At 37.1% G+C, this 20,984-nt stretch overlaps 1 protein-coding gene and 1 long non-coding RNA gene across 3 annotated transcripts in view; one reads left to right on the forward strand and one right to left on the reverse strand.

Annotated features, from left to right (window-relative positions):
- ARHGEF40 (Rho guanine nucleotide exchange factor 40) overlaps nucleotides 1-16,581 on the forward strand; it is a 46,995-nt gene extending 30,414 nt beyond the window's left edge. The window contains exons 15-22 of the mRNA XM_072415243.1: nucleotides 39-125; nucleotides 1,653-1,877; nucleotides 1,993-2,163; nucleotides 3,640-3,817; nucleotides 9,612-9,728; nucleotides 9,940-10,104; nucleotides 12,851-12,906; nucleotides 13,000-16,581. Coding sequence (XP_072271344.1) covers nucleotides 39-125; nucleotides 1,653-1,877; nucleotides 1,993-2,163; nucleotides 3,640-3,817; nucleotides 9,612-9,728; nucleotides 9,940-10,104; nucleotides 12,851-12,906; nucleotides 13,000-13,041 — 1,041 coding nt within the window. The 3' untranslated portion in view covers nucleotides 13,042-16,581. The remainder of the gene's footprint in view (nucleotides 1-38; nucleotides 126-1,652; nucleotides 1,878-1,992; nucleotides 2,164-3,639; nucleotides 3,818-9,611; nucleotides 9,729-9,939; nucleotides 10,105-12,850; nucleotides 12,907-12,999) is intronic.
- A 1,111-nt stretch (nucleotides 16,582-17,692) lies between these two features.
- The window catches only part of LOC140333527 (uncharacterized), an 88,578-nt gene continuing 85,286 nt past the window's right edge, over nucleotides 17,693-20,984 (reverse strand). The window contains exon 5 of one of the 2 annotated variants that reach the window (XR_011921386.1): nucleotides 17,693-19,032. This is a non-coding gene — a long non-coding RNA (uncharacterized lncRNA). Of the gene's footprint in view, nucleotides 19,033-19,501; nucleotides 20,979-20,984 lie in introns of those variants that run through there. The other variant, XR_011921385.1, reaches the window with a different exon arrangement.

The raw sequence follows: 20,984 nt of genomic DNA on the forward strand, positions 1-20,984 counted from the left end.
AGCATTGGAAGCCACATCTGTTTTTTCATGTTTTTCAGGCTGACCAGTTGCGCTTATACTCCCTGTATGTGAAGAACAAACAAAAGGTTGAGCTGTTCCTGCCATCTCCCAGCGGTAGTTTAAAGGTGAGTCATAGGGAAACTGCGAGGGTCAGGATTGAGTCTTTTTTGTGGCTTTTTTGTATGTCCTGAAAGTGAATTGATGTTTTGTTTAAAGAAATGGCCCCAAGCTATATTTATTCATTGTCAGGAAATAGATAAACTGACCACACTTTAAAAATTGGTTTGCTGAATTTAATCTATTTTCTTTTAGGCAGATTACGTTTTTTCTTTATCTTTATTTCCCATAGTGTCAGCAAATTCCTTAGAAGCAAATTTCATAGACAATACATGAATCACTCTACTCCAGGGGTGCAATTAGAAATCAGTGGGGCCCCCAACAAAGCTTTAGATGCTGCCTGGGAAGAAAAAAGAGAAGTCCCAGGAGAGAAGTGGCAATTGCCTGCACTTCTGCCTCCTGTGGGCCACCTGTATGCACCTGTAACCACCTTCACTACACACACATACACTAACACAAATACTGTACACTAACAAAAATACCTACCTGAGCTCTTTCTGGAACACTCCATACGTGGCAGCTTATCTTCCTTGCTTTGCTCCCCTCCCTGATTGTAAGGTACAGGCTTTTCATCCCACATCACAAGCCTTGGCTTCCATTGGCTCTCCTTCCTGCCTTTCCATTCCCCAGGGACTATGCTAAGTTCAGCAGATGTATCCATTCAGTCAGTTTGCCACCAACAGGACCTGTTACAGTCTTTTTTAATATTCAGTAATGGCAATCCAAAAGGCCAGGGAAGGAGAGGCAGGCACACAGGGGTAGTAAAAAGCCCCCTAAATGTGTTATCAAATGTCAGCCCTTCCCCTAGAGAGTTCAGGGGCTCTTGTTACACAACTGCAAACAATAAAATGTCCTAAGTAGTACATGCATTGTACTGATTTATGGGGGAAAGTAAAAACCTGCAGTATTTTTAAAAGGAAACCCCGAGAAAACACACTCGAACATGAGTTTGTATCTATAATACACAATACATTTTTTTAGATTCCTTATTAAGTGTTCCCTCTGAAGGTCTTGTACAAAGTCCACATAGGCTGGAACTTTTGCCTTGGCAGCAAGACTTAACTTTGCTCTTTGTAAAGTGCTGCATAATATGTTAGTGCTTTAAAGAATACAGAATGATAATTATAATAAATGCCAATGCTGAGGGAAACCTTTTCAGCATCTGGCACACTTCAGGGTGTTCCCGGTCCCCCTCTGTGCTCTGTGCTAGTATAGGGGGGCAGAGGAAGGAACTATGTATTTATAATGCGGAGCAGAAAAATTGAATATTTTTCACTTTCACATAAAGTTTAGACCACATTTTCACCCTGGCCTCTGTTTAGGTCATTTGACATAGTTCCAAAAGTAAGTGGAGAACAAACCTCATTTATGGAACAATGTTGTACCTTAAATAAGCATTTTTCAAGATTCCATCAAGTTGGATAATAAAATTACGCACACAAATACATAGACAACCTGTCACGTTACCTTTTGGAGTAAACACGGAAAACCTATTAGCATTATGGCTAAATTATATATTTTTATTTCTTCAATAGGGCAAAAAAAGGGACCAGAAGGAGGAGGAGGACTCATGGGGTATCCTGCATAGACCACTGGAGCAATTAGACCAGTACCAGCGCTTTCTGACAGACATGATGCTCGAATGTGATCAAGACAGTGAACAGGAGCGACAGTCTCTCCATGCTGCCCGCGAACTTGTGGGCTCTCTGGTGCATCATGGGAAAAACCTGCTAGCTGCCGAAGCCATCAGGGGATTTGAGGTAAGACTTTTGCGGGGGGCCCGGTGAATACCTACTCACAAAATTGTACATATTATAATACATAATTATTTTGTTGTCTCTGGAAACTGGTCTTTTTCAACTTTTTGTTATTTAGGTGGATGAGAAGGAACATGGCCGCCTTTTGCTGAAGGATGTGTTCACAGTGTTATCTGGAAGAAAGAAATCTTTGCGCCATGTATTTCTGTTCCAAAAACTGCTGCTGCTAAGCAAACTGAAGACCGCAGAGGGAGGTCTGGAGACATATGGCTTTAAACAGGCTTTCAAAGTAAGTTTCCAGACATAACAGAGCAATATATGCACAGTATGAAACCATTCTAAACCTTAGGGCCAGTTTCCACTGCTTCAGGCATTTTTTTAGACACCTGCAATTGAAGCGCTTTTAACATGTTTTTTATGTCTCTAAAGCTCCATGGAAAGACATTTGGACAGTATGTTAGGTGCTTCACTCTCCTTTAATTTCAATGCAGCGTGCTGTTTGCCCTGTGTTGTCCTATGTGTTTCTGAAACTGAAGCATGCAGCATTTTACTCACTATGCAGCCTGAAGCTTGCTCAAAGCCAATAGAGACTAAGCCTATCATGACCACACTTTAACCCCTTACTACCTCCTATGGTGTCTGTGCAGCTTCAAACTGTGGAATAGCTCTGATCACTCAGAGATCAGCAGTGGTTGGTAAACAAGATTTCTGTTTTACTTTAACTATTCAATGCAACCAATTTAATTGTATAATGGTATGGCTTTAAACAAATTTTATCTATCCTATCTATAATTGTTTTTATTTTTATCCAGGATTCACACAACTTTCACCAAAGAATCACACTTTTTTTCCATAAATGCCAAGTTGTTTTTTATTATTATTTAATTGGGCTGCTACTTCCAGGGCACACCTTCTTTATCTGTGAGCCTGGGACCTTTGGGGCAGGATGCACTATTTAGAGCGGTCAAATTACTATCTATGTTGACCTAGTAGGAGGCAGCTAGAGGCATCGGGGTTCCTATAGATTCCTTATGTCTCCTTAAAGAAAACCTGTTGCTACTGTAAACATACAACTGTACATAAACGCCCATTATGTATTAAAAATGTGTTCAATCAAAGCACCTTTAACACTGCCCTGTTCTAAGTTAAAGGGTTATATTTGCCAAAATGGTGTAAAAATTAGTTTGGTATGCAAAGCTTGTAAAAAGATATCATCTGATCATAAATGCTTTTATTATCATTTGACCTAAAAGAGAATATATTTGGTGTCTTAGCTACAGTATATTAACATCGTTGAAACCTAATTTAAGTTAATAAAACTTAATTTCACTCTGCAGTGAAAATAAGAAAATGTAAATAAATGGTCAAAACACACACGAGCATGCTCTCTTTTGCACATGCATGAAGGATCAATCCCACTGCTTGCAGTTATCATGCACCAAAACTTTGCAAATATCTGCAACGTTTTAGTAATACAGCAGTAATGTAGTAATGCATTTTGCCAATAATCATTTTGCATAATCAGTCATTTTGTTTGTAACTATTTTTTGTGCAAAAATTATACAAAATAACTTTTTAGTACTTTGTACTAGAAAAAGCATTTTAGTGGCATTTTGAATAGGACACATTCTAGAAAAAAATATTACTTTTTATTTACAGTAAAACTACTTTTTCTTAACTGTAACACTGGTTAAAAAATACATATTTAAATAACAGTGGATCATTTTTCCACACAAAAACTTTAATGAATATTATTCTGATTTAGACGGCCGACATGGGCATTACAGAGAATGCTACAGAAGGGGACACACGGATTGAACTTTGGTTCCGCCGTCAGAAGTCAAGGGAAACATTACTTTTGCAAGCTGAAGTCACTAGTGTGAAAGAAACGTGGACCAATGAGATAACAAAACTTTTGTGGGATCAAGGAGGGCTGAGCAAAGGTGAGCTAAATATGCCCTGGTCCCTACTGTTACATATCAAGTAGGAGGCTTTGGGATTACATATGCTGTAGAATTTTTGAATTTATTGAAGGTGGCAGTCCTATAGGTGTTGTGTGTTGTTATTTTTTGTTTGTTTGTTTTTCAAAATGTTTGTTTAATGTTTGTTTTTTTATGTTTATACTTTTATGTTTGAAAAATACAGAACTGCACACAACTACTGGGGTACCTCACCTATCTATGGTACACATCAGAGCATTTACGGTAGGCTAGGGCAGTGTTTCCCAACCTTTCTTAGTCGCGGCACATATTTTACAATTAGAAAAATCCCACGGAACACCACCAAAAAGTCAGACACGTAAATTAGCTACCTGCTGCCATCTAGTGGAAGAGTTTTTTTTGGTTCTGCCTATCACTATACATCGCTGGTATAGACAAATGAAGACAAATTTTTTGCAGTAAATAAATCATTTTGGGACCAATTAACTGAAATTGGATAATTTCCCACGGTACACCCGAAGATCTCTCAAGGCACACTAGTGTGCCGCGGAACAGCGGTTGAAAAACACTGGGCTAGGGCATGGTTTTACAAAAGCTGTTCTGAACCGGAACACAACCACCCTCATCAGCTGTAGTCTTCACTTTAACAGGAAGGTGTCCTGTTTCCTGTCTTCTCCTGTCATTTTGTTTAGCCAGTCCCATAAGTCAGCTTGTAGAGACAGAAGACAACAAATCCTTTTTGTCACTGCAAGGACTACAGCCAACAAGAATAGACTCTCTCTATATACAGGTAGTCCCCGAGTTAAGGACATCTGACATACAGACGACTACTATATATTAACAGGCTTCCCTGCTCACTGGTGTGCCGGAGAGAGTCTTGATGGGGGGAAGGGGGTGATTTGCATGACCTGCAGAAGAAATCTTTTTCTAAACACAGCTGAGGTTGTGGGTGATCTTATGAGCTGAGCTGATCTGTAACATCTTGTAACACTTTAACGACCAGGACAAACTCTGCAGCTGTTTCTTTTTGCATATCAAAGCACAGCTTGCTCCAGAAATAAATGAATGTCTAGGCTCCATAATTTTTTTTTGTATTTAATCTTTGTTTGTGATTACTTCACAGTGAGGATTTTACAGTAACTGACACCATGCTGCCTAATATGTTGAGACAAACATCTGTCCTAATTACATTTATTAAAAAAAATATACCTGCTCCCACTTACATAAAAATTCAACTTAAGAACAAACCTACAGTCCCTATCTCTTATGTAACCCGGGGACTACCTGTAATATGCATTTTTTAAAATGTATTATGCATTAAAAGGCAATAATAAAAACCTATAAATAAAGGGTTCACTGGTTGGTGGACATTCAATACATTGCATTAAATGCCCATATGCCACATCCCAAATATAGACCAAATCCATATGTGCAGAGAAACGGGACATTGATTTTTGCAGTGTCCCAGAATGGGAACCACTGTGGCCCTATATTAGAATATACAGACATACAATACACTATAAAAGTATCAACATAAATACATAGTTGAAACATTATACAAGTCTCACAAGAAGTGCTAGTGTATCATCGACTTATTTAGTGGTGTAACACCACTTCTTCAGGATGAGGCTAATTGAGACCTGAAGTATAACATGAAAATCCTGCAAATTTGCTTAATAGCTCATTTTATATTTGTCCTTATTATACTTTAATACTCACTAGTAAATATAATGATACAGCATAAAATCAATTTCTAGTATCACTTTCCAAGCGCCAAAGGGATTTATGACAAATTATTGTCTGTCTAACATACCTTAAATTTTATACATTATTTGATATAGGGTTCTTGGTTTATTTGAAATATACAGCTCAGTAATGTATCCTGTACGAACTGTGACTTTAATCAGAAATGACTGACTATAATACACTCTATAGTCTCACCATTTGGTTGCTGCTTCCTGTTTATTGGCAATCATCACCCTTCTGTGCACCTTTCCTGTGGGAAACTGCTTTGGCGCTTGGAAAGTAATACTAAAATTTGATTTTATGCTGTATCATTATATCTACTATTGAGTATTAAAGTATATTACAGACAATTATAAAATGATTTCTTAAGCAAATTTGCAGGATTTTCATGTTATATTTGCTGCATTTTTAATGTCTCATTTAGCTCTTCCTGAGGTGGTGTTACACCACGAAACACGTTGATGCACTGGCACTTCTTGTGAGACTTGCTATAATGTTTCAACTATGTTGATCATTTTATGTAAAAGTGGATGTATGTCTGTATATTGTAATATTGGGACACAGTGGTTCCCATTCTGGGACACTGCATTTCAATCAATTTCCCTATATTTTAACAGTTTTATATATGCCGCTAAAGTTTTGTTTTTCTGCACATATCGATTTGAATATTAAAAACCTGACAGGTGATTTAACCCTGGAATTACCTTGTATTAGGTTTTTTTGAACAATAAAGGATTTTAAGGAAAATAATGTCCTAAAATGTAATGTCCTTAAAACAGAGGTTAACATATAAATACTGTGTAATAATAAAATAAACAAAATGATGTGCAGTAGGCCATTAATAAAACCACATATTCATAGGCACATACCAAATAATTTTGCTAAGTCAAAAAGACGATAAGCTGTCTTTCAGGTGCATGTCTGACATCATTAGGGCCGCAGACAGTCCCATGATTTTACCTTTACACACCTTAGTGAAAAACAGGTCTGCAGGAAGTAAACTTTGCCTATACAATATGCTAATATGACTCCATGTATATACTGTATGTGAATAAAGTTGTACGTGAAAACATTTTTAACCCTTGACCACACATAACTTACATTTTGCTTATAAGGTTTAGGTCCACCTTTAGTTATGTGAGAATGAATGTGTGTTATTTCATCAGTGTCCAGCAGGTGGCAGAAGGTGCCAGTTGTTTCTCCAATCCCCAGCTCATATATAACAATGTGCTGCTTTTTGGCAGATAAATGTTCCTGTGCCTACTTGCTGAGATAGCAGATGCTGTACAGCAGTAACCAGGAGTATTTATTTTTCTGAATTCAGCTTCTTCTATAAAACAGGTAACTGTAACCTGAACCTAATGTATGATAGAAGGTAACAGTTTTCACATTTAGACAAGCAGACAGCCGTACACGGGTAAGTAATAGGTTAGGGGTCCATTCAGCCCTCTGCTCTGCAATCAAACCTAAAGTAATGTTCTACATCATTGTTCTCGGTGGTAAAGTCCTGTGTGTTAAAGGGCTTGTGTACATGGGAAATGCTGGCTTTTGTATTCTAACGCTTCGCTGCTCAAATGCATGCAATGGAATGTAAAAGGCTCAGTTTGACCTGCTTTGCCTGCAGTTCTAATACATCCCACAGAAGACATGCTGCTTTCATAGAAACAAAACACAAACCAGGTTAAAACATGTCATCCATCTTTACTACTGGGAACTAGGAATCTGCACTGTGGAAACCCATGCCCATCTACACAAACCCTTAATTTTTTACCCTTATTTGCATTTGTCTCTATACAGTTTATCAATCTCCCTTACACATCCTCATTACCTTTTACCAAGCTAGAAGCATCTATTATCCCTTGCTTTTGGTAACATGCAAATAACCACTGGCATCATACACTGTATGTGAATCTCCCATAATGTGCATGGTGAGATATAGAAATCCAGAAAAAGATTTCTATATGAACTTCATGCAGCAAAATACACCGTTCATATTGCATGAACACTTTTTTATTTATCGAATATTTGTCCATACAGCACATCTAGGAATCGCTAACATCCTCAACCTACACTGTAACCCTCTCTGTAAATGTTTCTTACAAAGTTTAGCTGCTAATAAACAATAGAAGAGCATCAGCACACTGATCAGATCATCCCGACCCTCACTCCACACCTACCTACATATCATGTCACCGGAGGAGCCTGAATGACTTCCCTTCCTTCTCTCAGTCTACTATACAAGGAATTTTAGGAGACTAATATAAGGAATGCATTTCATGTTTTAAATAAGAAACCTTAGGTGTATTAGTCGTGATATTTACTACATTACTTCAGATTTTATTAAGTTTGCATGTTTTCCATTACCTGTATTATGTTATGTATATTATGTGTTACTAATATTATCTCATCATTTGTAAGAATAATAGCTGTAGAGATGTCCCAATTCTAAAAGACATGCATTTGATTAAAAGGTTTTTCTGATATAAAGAGCTGGTAATGGTATTGGATCAATATTCCTATACATTTTATATAGAAGTATAAAATACTTATTGGAGTCTGATTTACTAAGGGCCTGTAAATATTCAGCTATCCAGTTATGTGAAAACAAACACGTCTACTTATTTCATTAGCATACAATTTACTTATTACAGGTATATTTCATGCTATGTATTTTGTGAAGATTCCCAGTTCCTTTAGTAAATCAGCCCAAGGTCAGTCTTACCAGAAGTTTTGAGTGTAAACCATTCTCTATCTATGCAGAACATCGTTTATCACCTCCGCCTGACAATCCATGTTCTGATAAAATGATCCGATTGCTGTTTAGTTAATTTTGGATTCTAGGGCAGATTGATTGCAATGCACAATATTTTTGGTCCTCACTTGGACTTGTCATAATTGAACTTGATGATAGATAATGATTGAAAGTACAAAAGTCTTGTTATGTTTATAATTGATCAATTAAATCAGAGCAGGCACTTCCACCTGTCAGAGCATATCCAGCACAATCCTGTTGTTCACCCCATTTTCACTCTTAATTCTGCCCTTCTGACTATTAAGTAGAGTAAGTTACTGAATAATCCATCTAAATGGTTGATCAAGTGCAAATTAGGCAGTGTATCTGTTTATTTGTAATGAGCCTTATGCCTTCCTGGCATGTAACAACCTAGAAAAGGTGCTGGACCTACTAAGCCAAGTCTACACAGGGTGTTTCCCATGCGTTCTCACCGGAGCGGTTTAACTCCCATGTTTGAAACTCCTCTTTATTCCAATAGGCCAGGCCACACCAGAACATTTTCTTGATGAACTGTAAAGAAACCTCCTGCAGCATTTCCAAAGAGTTAGTATGCCTCCCAAATACCCCAAAAAACATCTCCTAAAAATGCCTGTAAATAATGCAAACGCCCCTTTTGACATAAATATATATTTTCTTTTTTTTGGGGGGGACATTTTTCCTATTAACTTTCTTGGTTTAAAAAGTCTTTATTAAAGAATAAAAACACAAACATGAGCTGTATGGCCTTTTATAATTGGTGTAGCCTTTAGTCTTATTGTAAATTACTGTGACTCTGCCCTCTGCTGGTAATCTGAGAAATATCCCTGTTCACATCATATCCAGTCTCCAGTTTGGGCATGTTGATGATAGCAAACCTCAAAAAAACCCATCTGTTCATATTCATTTTAAACCAAGAAAGGGAATAGGAAAAAATGTCTCCCAAAAAACATCCTAAAATGTTGAATGTGTAAACAGATTTATACCATCTTTCTAAAGTTTTTACCTGCCAATCTGCCATTCTCACTCAGCCTGAAATTCTATGCTAAATACAAACTAATGACAGTTTCCAATATTTTCTTGTCACTCATATTGCTTGAAATTTTCAAATCTGCATGTAATGTCAGCAGTAAAAAAGTTATGAATGTGGTTTTAGCATACTTCTCATTAGGAGTCCAGGGAAATTGTCAGAATGCTCAACCTGGAAAAGCTAAAGCAGTCATAAACTAAGGACATTCCTCAAAGTAATCAAATATTTTTATGTTCTTATTTTATATGCAGAGCACCGCACACAGGATACCTCCACAATTGGTTCCAGCCACCGTTCATTCCTTGACATTAAAGCTGGATTCAATGCAATAAGTGAACGGACAGTTAGCGCTCTCTTAACAGCAAGGGGTAAGTAAAGAAAAGATACAATATAGAAAAAGCTTTAGATCTACCAGAAACCTAGTGAGCTGAAATAGAGGATTGTCATTTATATCATATACAATACATTTAAAAAAGTCAGAAAGAAGTATAATACTGCATCCACCAAATCTGAGGCGTAATAAGCTGCAACATTTTTTTGTTTTTGGGTACATGTCATTGTAGCTATTTTCTCTTCTAGGATCCCGCACCAGAGCATCGATACCTCTTACCTCTTGTGAGCACAGCTCTTCCCCACCATCTTCTCTGGCACTTACATCAGGACCAAGTCCTAGGAGGCTGCGCTCACCTGGAGGAGTCTCTCTTCCTGATAAAATCAGTGAAGAGGCTGGCGACCTTTTCACAGGCAAGAAACCCTTTGGATTAATTATACCCTCTGCTGCTAACGTATTGATTACTATCTTCTCCAATATCAGGCAGCCTACACTGCAGTAACCAATTCTTTTGTCTAATTTCTTTACTCATTTACTACATTTGGCACCTAATCTGTGCATTTTTTTTTTAATAACGCCTGTATATGTAGGTTCTGGGTTTCTCTTGACCTAGACAGGTAATGAAGGGATGCAATAAATATTTTCCAAGATTCAGTTATATTTGCAAATTCACTTCTTATTAGTCTTTGATCTAAAAACACTGGCATAGTAGATATACACATGAAATTATTATCCCTGAATGACATATTCTCTAGAACAGGGGTGTCAAACTCTGTTTCGCAACGTCCTTTTCTTTGGCCCCCAAAGGAATTCTAAATATGAATTGCAGCTGGCTTGAAATAGCACCGCTACTACAATTCCCAGTATCACGCGCGTTTATAGACCAGCGCCCTCTCTCCCTTTGCGTGGCCCCGCATTGGATTGTTTAATAGACGCAAGTAATGCCGGGAATTGTAGTAGGGGCATCACTTGCATCTATAGACCATCAGCCTCACTACCTATGCGTGGCCCCACATTGGACTGTTTTATAGACCCAGGGAATTGTAATAGCGGTGATATTTTAGTGAAGAGGGAGTTCCAGACACTCATAACAATAACCTCCCTAGCAGTAACCCCGAGTGTGACTCGGGGTGGAAAAAAGTTGCTAAAAGCGGTAACCCCGAGTCACACTCGGGGTAGGTAATCCTATGGAAGTAATAGTAAATACAGCGCCTACCTGATCCGCCAGCGTCTCGCGCCGTCCATTGCCGCGATCTCCGTCTTCATCCTCCGGTCGGCTTCTGCACCCAATGAGTCACCGGGGAGTTCCCGGTGACGTTGGTGCATGTGTACGTTGCAGGCAGGGTGGGGCGGGAAGTTAAAAAATCATTTGTGTTGCAGTCAATGCAAAATAACTGTATTGAATGCAATACATTGGATTTATATGTGTACAATGTTTTCAAGAACATTTATTTTACAGTATATATAATAGTATGAGTATAATATGTATTTTTTAAAATACGTATATTTTTTTTTTTAAATATAAAGATTTTTAATTTATTCAATTTATTATTTTTACATGATTTTGTGTTTCAAACTTTATTATACTCAGACTATTGTATTATACTGTAAAATAAATGTTCATGAAAAACAATGTACCCCTTTTGGACATAAAAAACCATAAAGAAATGAACCGCTAGGGAGGTTAAGCCCCGCATTGCACAGTTTTCTTGACGGAGGGAATTGTAGTAGCGGTGCTATTTCTTCAAGTTTGGCCCGTGACTTTGTCTAAATTTTAAATTTGGCCCACTGTGTATTTGAGTTTGACACCCCTGCTCTGGAACGTTTGTTTATAGCAGAAAGCTGGCTACTAAAAGAAAACAAAGATCTTCACATTCTGATGACCTGGCCACTGGTCCTACACTTATTACAGTGCAGGTCTTATGGCCGACACAAGAAATGTGAAAATGGCAGACTGTTCTTTACAACCAGAATTGACAGGGAGGAAATGGGGGATGAGGTATTTCATGCAAGCTATTCCCCCTGCAAAATTGTAGCACTTTATGTAATGAGGGCCAGAGCTTTAATGCTGTAAAATCTGGCATTGGTTCTGTTTGTATGTATTATTTAGATATGTTGTGTGTAAATGGAATGAGCAATACTGCTAGGTTTATATAAATCCAGGTGCATATTGCTGGCTTTTGAAATCATTCAGAGTTCATTGACAGATGCAGTTGGCCACCTTCTAATCTGAAGATCTAAACCTCCTTTTCAGTTTGGATCAATTTAACATATGTAGAGGATAGCAGGTTCTGACATCAATAGGAGCTTTCTGCTCTTTTACCAACCCTGTGCTATGCTTTAGTTTTTCTTAAACTAGAGACTAGTTTTTGTGTTCCAGTTTTCCTGGTATGTCTTTGAACCCGTTGAGGATTGAGAAAATGTACCTTTACTTTCTAACACTATACCATTTCATGTGCCTTCCCCTAACATAAGGGCCTAGGTCCTCTTCCCCACATCCTTTCCTTTAAAATGAACGTAGGGGCTTTTTTCAGGGCTTATAGTGGAATCTTAAAGCCCCTTCTTATAAAGAGCCATTTAGATATTCATCCCATCACAGGGCAATGAGTACCTGGGTACATTTGTATGTTTTACCCACTGCACAAAGGGACTCGCACACTAAGAAAAAGTCCTTTATTTAAAAACAAACGCATGCTTATTATAAAAATTTTCTTTATGTCCCCTGGAGTAGATCACATTTTTCAGTGTTGTAAATTCATCATCAATCATGGCTACCTGATATCTGGCAAAGTTGTGAACTGATTGATCCCCTGCTAGGTAATACCACAGGTAATCCTGAGCGATGTCATTGACCAAATTGATCAGCATTAATGATGACACTTCCGGACACTTGGTAACTGATGGAGCTGCTGGAAGTCAGAAGAATTGTGCTGGACACATTTAAGCTGAAAAATACTACATGGCAGAATTAAAAGGCATGTCTGCAGAAATTCGATATAAATACCAAAACATGGGCCACTCATTCCTACTGGGCTTGAAGTTGAGCACTGTGACTGTGAAAAGTACAAGTTCATAACATATATTTTTCATCCTAAATAAGATTCAAGAGCTGATTATTTGTTACATTCTGTTTTATGTGATTTATGTTTGGTGTTTCAGGTGGACCAGTGTGCCTCAAATCAATCTCACCTATTGTGGAAGGAGAGAAGCCAAAGGTAAAATTGTATTTACTGGCTTTTTTATTGATTTTTACATCTCCAAGGTCAGATCATATCATTTACAACTCTCCATGTGTCCTTCTTTTTTAGGATTTAACCATTGAAGCAATCTTCCCTTCCACCTCTGTGTAAAGAAAGATGATTTCCAAAGCTCATAAAAATGAACATAAATTGCCCGCACAGTGCCATAACCACTGACCAAGAAGACTACATACTCAGCATGTCAATGACCTCAACAGATAACGGCGTTAAAACATATCATTCATTTGCACAATCAGAAGCTTCTAAATCATTACCCCTCCTTGATAAATGAATGATTTTTTTCTGGAAACTAGACCACTAACAATGCTTGTGACAATTATACAATGATGGCTTGTCAAACTGGAGGAGAGGACTAGCAGTATTTCTCTTTAAGCCAGTTTCTTTTTAATATCTGCTAACTCAAGGTGCAAACTAAATGGACATCTCATTTTTAAGACTAATCAATATTTCAGTGCAACAAAACTTCCAAAGGATTTGGGGACCATCATGGTGCAAGAATCTATTTCGCAGCGTGAGTATTTTCAATCACGATGATTCTAAGTATTCTCAAACACTTCTGAAATGACTTCCATCCACCACTGTTCTATATACCGGGGTAATAGGTGACTTAGCAGGCTGAATGTTTATTGCCACCTGCTTATGTAGGACCCATATCCTGATAGGTAGGAACAGACAAAGAGTTTAGTAATGGAAATTCTTGGTGCAAAATCTGAATAAGTTGTTGTTCTAAACGACTTAATGCTTTTCCCAGAGGGTTTTCATCTTTGATACTGTTTGTAGTCAGAAAATGAAGGACAATTTCAGGAGACCCTGAGATTATATGTAATCATTTACCAATAATGAGCCCTGTTCCCCCTCCTAGAATATGTTGATGAGCATGGTCTGCTTGTTGTAATGAACATTATCACAGGGATGAGGTGGGTATCTTTTTCTAAAACATTTTGGTATATTTTCTTCTGATTCATGCCTCAGTTAGGAATTGTTGAAAATTACAACTGTTATACCAAATATTGAAGGAACTTGGCCGTGTTCTTTTCGTCTCCTGTTATGTTCTTAAAGCTCCCTGTGCTGCTATTCCTATATGCTGGATAGGAAGACACCCAGGAAAACCCAAGACAGCAATTTTAGCTGTCCAGTCTCTAGCCAAGAGGCACAATGAACATTTCTAAAGTAGCAATTCTCAATACTAAGTGGGCTACTAGGATGTAATGGATGAATACATTGTGCATATTTTGTTTTGTTTATTACTTGTAATACAAAATCCTGTCATCCCCCACATCATGACTTAGTAGAGGGAGGAGGGGCAGAAGTGTGAGCCAATCAGGATCTATGGCACTGCACAGTGCTGTCTGTCTACATCAGCACTTTGTAACTCAAAAACGAAGACCTCATCTTTCTTACAGTAATCCTAGTGTGTTTTAATATTCTATCAACTATCTGTGAGGTGGGTTGGTCACCATGGTGTATTGTATACCTGTAAAGAAGGAAAGGGAATTCATCAACCTGGGTATGTTGGGTGGCTACAATGCATTACATAGCTTTAGGCAGGTTAAACAGTTTGTTTATATGTTTTTCATTTGTACATTTTAGCTTTTAACAACTTGACTGGAAATGATTTATACACACTCTCTGGTCCTATCTCTCTGCACCAAAATTAGATGGCTAGTTTATATGCTGGGCTGCCATAACACTGAAATGACTGTTGTACTGCACCTGAAATCTTTAGTAGTACCGTATCAAACCTGAATTTTCTTGTGCTTCCATTCATACTTCTCAATACTGAACATTACCCTAATTTTATTGATCTAATATAGCATAACAACTGTCAGTGTAAACTGAATATAATCTGGTATGTAAGCTTTGTAACACGGCTAATTATATGGTTTTTATTTATACCCATTGCCTGCTCGGAATACTAAACCAATAATATAAACAGGATATACTAATGGTACTTGCTAGAAAAAGCCATATAAACATATCGCATTGCATCTCCTATTAGAGAATTGGTTTGTTTATTTTTAATGCTATGGAATATATAAGGGATGATATCACATATAAAGCACTATGCACACTTCCTGCAAATAGCCTGATTTATTAATATTAAACTGGATCTAACCAAGAAACTGGATGATGAGAACCATACAGCTTAACCCTAAAACATTTTAAAGCAATAAAGCTTGAATTGCTTCAAACTGCACAAGCCAGATAATCAAAGCTGTATGGGGGAAAATGAATCAAAAGTTTTAATAGACTTGACTTGTAATATTGTTTTCGGCTTCCGAAAGTGTTTAGTTAATAAATAGCACTCTTTTTTTTTTCACTTAATCCCAACTATTGTGCCTTTTGGTAAGAATATATATTCTTCCTTTACAGAGATTGCACTTTCCTTTTTGTTAAATGTTACATATCGCATAATAAACACACAGTAGTGTAATTCTCTTCATATTACTTATAGAGAGGAAAATAATGGCTTTGTATCAGGTTAGTTAATAGATATTATCTTTTTCTTCGAGAAAGACTAAAATGCCATATTAAAGTGATTGTTATTACTAACTGATGAGGAGGAACAGCAAGCGTTTCGGACTCTGCGGTCTCTTGTAAAAGACGAGCTGCCATAGGAAAGGACCTGGGTCCTGAAAGCTTTCATAACCAGTAGATTTTTAGGCATATGTCTTATATGGGATTGGGTCCTGAGGTTCTAAAAGCTTGCTGTTTTTGACAATCTTTTTGTCTGCTTGTCTCTCTAAATGAGAGTCATATACTCATATAGGAGGAGTGGATTCCAGTATAAATAGTTTTTTTCTTTACGTAATATGTGTCTGTGTCACTCTGAAACCACATTCCCTTTATCATTGCCCTCCCACCTACATGTCTAAATGCAATAGACTGGGTCTAACCTGGTACTGGGAGATCAATAAAACCTGCCTGAAGGCCTGAGGGAGATGTGTTTATGAAAGAGATGTATTGATTGTATCCTTTCCACAGGAAAGAATGAGATTCACAGCAAAGAATGGAGACAATCTCCACAAAAGTGTTTTGCTGCCATAGCAAAGAGAGAGACCTGGGATGTTATTCTTTTGTAAACCTTTATTTTGTTATAAATGGTACATCTACCTGTTCCTAATTAGATATCATACTTATGTTATTAATGCGTATTTTATATACATTATGGTACATTCCTAACCCTTGTTTGTTTTTTTTACGTTTGATGTTGCACCCTATGTTGGACAATTTTGTGCGATGGTATAGTCTGTTCTTTAAGACTTGGTACAGCCTGTGCCATCTGCTTGTCTGGGAAGGAGCACTAGAATTTGTCCTCTAATTACTATGAGGATGTACAATCAGGCTAAAGGGTAGCTTTTTGTTTGTTTTGAAGTGGTACAAGTAGCGTTTTGCTGTTTAGATTTTGTACAATCAATATCCCCTTTCCTTTCACTGACTAAAGAAGTGTATTTCATTATAACGGTATTAAAGGATACTGAACAGTACATTTCTATGTGTATAAAGTATATGTAACATGTTTAACTTTTGTTGTTTTTCACATTTGTTTCTTGTTTATTGCCCTGTGTAATGTCTGTGGTTTGTCTATGGCACATTTTATATGATTAAACATATATATGTGACTGCTAACATGTTGCCTGAGCAATTTTGGTATGTTCCTTTTTAACATGTTGTCCCATATAAAAAAATTCTCTGGTAAAACAAAAAAATTAGGTTGACCCAATCATTAGATTTTTCAAATAAAATGAGTCCTCGGGACACTTAATGTGGAGTCCTTTGATTGACTATTAAACTGATGTGCTTGAAAAAAGGTACAAAATGGCAAAGAAACCTTTGCAAATATGCCCTTTGGATTGCGGTCTGCAACAAAATTACTTGTTTTTCTGTAAGCCTAATAAGCCTATTAAAGGCTGAAAGAGTTGATCATAGAACATAAGAAGAGAAATGAAAGGACAAGAATTCCGCTTTATTTCATGAAAAAAGCGAGTGGGGAAGTTGGTGTGCTTGGATGCTCTGACCTCATAGTTCTGTGGACAGCTGCACTATCTGCACCACCCTGAATTACCCCTAACAGCTAGCTTCATGAAAATGATACAAATATCCAAAAGCTACTAAAGAACTCCTGCTATACTTAACAGCTAGGTGACAACAGTATTTCACATCCAAGCTTTGCATGCTTCTTGTGTCACCTGCCTGCTTATTGAATAGTCAGCATACTAGATATGCTGGTATATGTATATACACCAAAAGACTGGTACACACTTCCCCTGTATTAGTCATGAATCCAAAAAAAATGGTTGACCAAAAATATATTATTGGTTACTTTTGGACATTTGATAAATCACTTGGCCTGAATATATTGTAAATAAAAAAAGTGTTCACTGGAAGATCAACTGATGAACTAATTTCCATACACATGAAAAATAAATGGCAAGTTGGGTTTGAAATAAGAAGCATATTAATATTGTGTAAAGTTACAGCTTTGACCTATAGCAGAAATTTTAGATTGTTGCCATGGCTAATATCAAATAAAAAGAATAAATATGAGCCACTTTGGGATCCGGCAGTTTGGCCTTCTCCAAGAATATGTATGTGCCACATCTGATTGTACATTTGTGAATCTGGACAGCTAAATAAAATGGGTTTATTATAAATACTACATGAAAATAATTCCAGGCTGAAAATGTGTTGTCACACTTGGTGACTGTAGAGGGAATTCTTGGCCCATGGGCAGCACAAGGTAGGTTCATTCTCAAGCTTTTCATCTACTCGGCTATGTCCCTTTGTGCATGTGCCTATTCTTCTGGTAGGAAATGTTTTGCTTCCAGCATTAGCATAGGAAGTTCAGAATATGTTTGGCCTTGATAATGGCTATGAGCCTTATCATCATAATAATAGATACCTGGAACTAACAATTGGAGAGGTTATTTTCTGGCTTTGTCATTTTGATCCAAGGTTGCTTTTATCTTTCTACTTCCCTTGACATTGGCATAGGACCGAAGAGAGAAGTTATTTAAATCTCAGAATTGGCCACACACCTGTGGCTCCATCTGCTAGCATTTGGGTGTCATTAAATATATGTTTAGGGATGTTTATCTGCATCTGGAGTTCCTAACATCTGCAGTGAGTCCTATAAAGATTCCTTGTATAAACGGGTGCAACCATTACACATATTTATTACTGGCAGATGCCCCATGGATCTGTCTTTACAACATTTGCACCATCTGCACAAAAATAATATGTACTTTTGTGGCCCCAAGTAGCTTTTTTTTTTTTTTTTCTTTAGTACCTTGGTGTTAAATGCTAAAGCACTGGTAGGACTAGATAAAATAATTCTAAACCCACCTGGGATAAACACATGTATACTTAGGAATAAAAATACACTGATAACAGAAAATACTACTACTTGCTACTTATGTGCTGTCATTATTCTATTATTATGCTTATTGAACATTATGAAATGTATTTGCACATTTACATTTAAAAGAACCTGTCACTGCTGGAATAATGCTTGGATGTGAAACACATTACTAATTTGACAAAGTAACATATTTTTGTCAAATCTGTCAGTGTCTGAATTTGTATTATAATGTAATAATAACATTCAGTCTAAGCGCCTCCATATTGGATATGTCTCTGCAGTGTCTAGGCAAAGAGCCATGTCCTAAGCTTCTGGTCCTTGGAGTTTATATACGGCTGATGTCTGCAAAAGTGTAGAGGATTTAAAGACAGCTTCTAAAATAAGCTTTAGTTTTTTTTTTAATCCTCCAAATGCTGGTAAAAAAAACAACAACAAAAAAAAAACAAACAACTTTTGCAATGGTCCAGGACCCCCACCCTCTCCAGGTTGTGTCACAACTTACAGAATGTCAGGAGAGCAGGGAACTTGAATGCTGTGTATTTGGAGCCCCCACTTCATTCTTGCTCAGTGCTCTGTCTTTTCTAAAACCTTTCCTGTACTTTCAAGTTGGCTGACCACTAACCATACTCAGCCAGATAGTTAAAAGGCAGTCATGGTTCTACCCCACGACCAGGAGGAGAATGGAGGTCATTTGGTGGGATTTCTATTCCTGGTAAGTACTGTAAAGTAAGGTAAAAAGTACAGAGTATGTATTTAAAGATAAAATTTCATCCAATTTTAAATTTCAACCTAATAAATAAATGACTGTATTGGAAGCCCTTAAAAGCGTTCACCATTTCTGTAGTTACTCCCAGTAGCCTTTCATGTGAACCCTTCCTGTGCAATATAACCTTAGCTCTAACCTACCTCTGGCATGTAAATTACCTTTAAACATTCACTTACCTCTGTAGTTGCAGGTACTATAAGGAAATTCCTGTTTTCACACTAGAGATTTAAAGGCTGCTGAGTTACTGCTAGGAGGAGCAAGCTGAGCTTCTGGGTATTAAAATACAAAACCAGCCCAAATATTCAATATTCAGCTTTGTTAAATTTAGATATCGATATTACAAAACCTAACTTTTGCCTCAGTTTAGCCAAATAGACCTTGAACTGAGGCAAATAAAAGTAAAACTGCTTCTGCTACAAAATTTAGGGATGAATTACTTCACAGTACCTGCAGTTAAAAATGTCAGTGAGTATCTGTTTGAAAGCTTATCTCCCGCTGGAGAAGAAAATGTAATTACTTTTGGTTATCATATTTGCATACTCGGTACACTCAGAAAAAGCTTTTCTTTTCCAGAACGAAATATAACAATGCCTATTTCTAGAGACTTTTTCACTTTATTTTACATTTTAAAAAAAAGCAGAATTTGTTTTCACTGTTGATTACTCAGCAATGACAGTGTAATATTAAAAAGTAAAAGCCATTTACAAACAGCATACATCAAAAATGGTAAGCAACAACTTTACATACATTTTGCTTATCATTAAAAAATTTGCAGTTTATTACTATTATTAGCTTTCATTTCTACAATAATATAATTGCCAACAAATACCTTACAAAATAATAAATATTATTAAAACAAAGTTTCTTTTCCCCTAATAACGTAAATTGCTAAGTTCAGTTTACACTATGATTAGCTGAGGTTTCCTTGCTGAGTAAAATTAGTACTTGTGTTTTTGAGACTTGCTTTGTTCACATCAGCTCTGCTGAAGCCTTACAATTATGCTGCAATTTTTCATGTCAGTCTGGACATTTGCTTGCACTGTTTGTATATTAATCTATTCATTACATAATCATTTTATTTGAACTGCCTTATCAGGCAATATTTCTGACACCCATGTCATTTAACAAATACTAATTTAGGGAAAAGTAATTTCTTAAGATTTAATTAATTATCCTAAACATTGTTTGTGGGCAGTAATACCAACATGTGTATTGGGCATGGGCATTCGATGAGATTTTAGGAGAAAATGTGCACATCTTCTATATGCAATTCCCTAGTAGGGATTGGGGTGACCTGCTCAGAACAAAGTGAAGCTCAGATGTTACTTGGCTATGCCAGAAAACTAATGTATTGCAAGAGGTCCCATGGTAAGATGGTACCAACAGCCTTCAAGTATTAATATTGCTTAAATACTCCAGTGCCAGTACAGCCACAGTATGTGAATCTCAAATTTTCATTCAACTGGCTAGACTGGTACATGGAAACCATACTACCTTCACTAAACTGCCACAGCAAATACATGGGAATCACACTAATTTTATTTACTTGCCACAAGCATTCTATAGGAATTATACTAATTCTCCTCACCTGCAGATTTTACATGGGAATCTCACTTCCTCTAGACATAAACTACAGACGTTACAGGGGGATTAACTAATTCCACTTACCAGCCACAGACATTACATAGGAATTCTTTCTAATACCACAGGCAGTACATGGGAATCTCACCACTTCCACTTACCTTCCACAGACATTACATGGGAATCTCACTATTTCCCCCTACCTTCCACAGACATTACATGGGAATCCCACTACTTCCACTCACCTTCCACAGGCATTACATGGGAATCTCACTACTTCCACTCACCTTCCACAGGCATTACATGGGAATCTCACTACTTCCA

This window comes from Pyxicephalus adspersus, chromosome 6 (assembly GCF_032062135.1).
Source record: "Pyxicephalus adspersus chromosome 6, UCB_Pads_2.0, whole genome shotgun sequence".
In the NCBI taxonomy this organism is placed as follows: domain Eukaryota; kingdom Metazoa; phylum Chordata; class Amphibia; order Anura; family Pyxicephalidae; genus Pyxicephalus; species Pyxicephalus adspersus.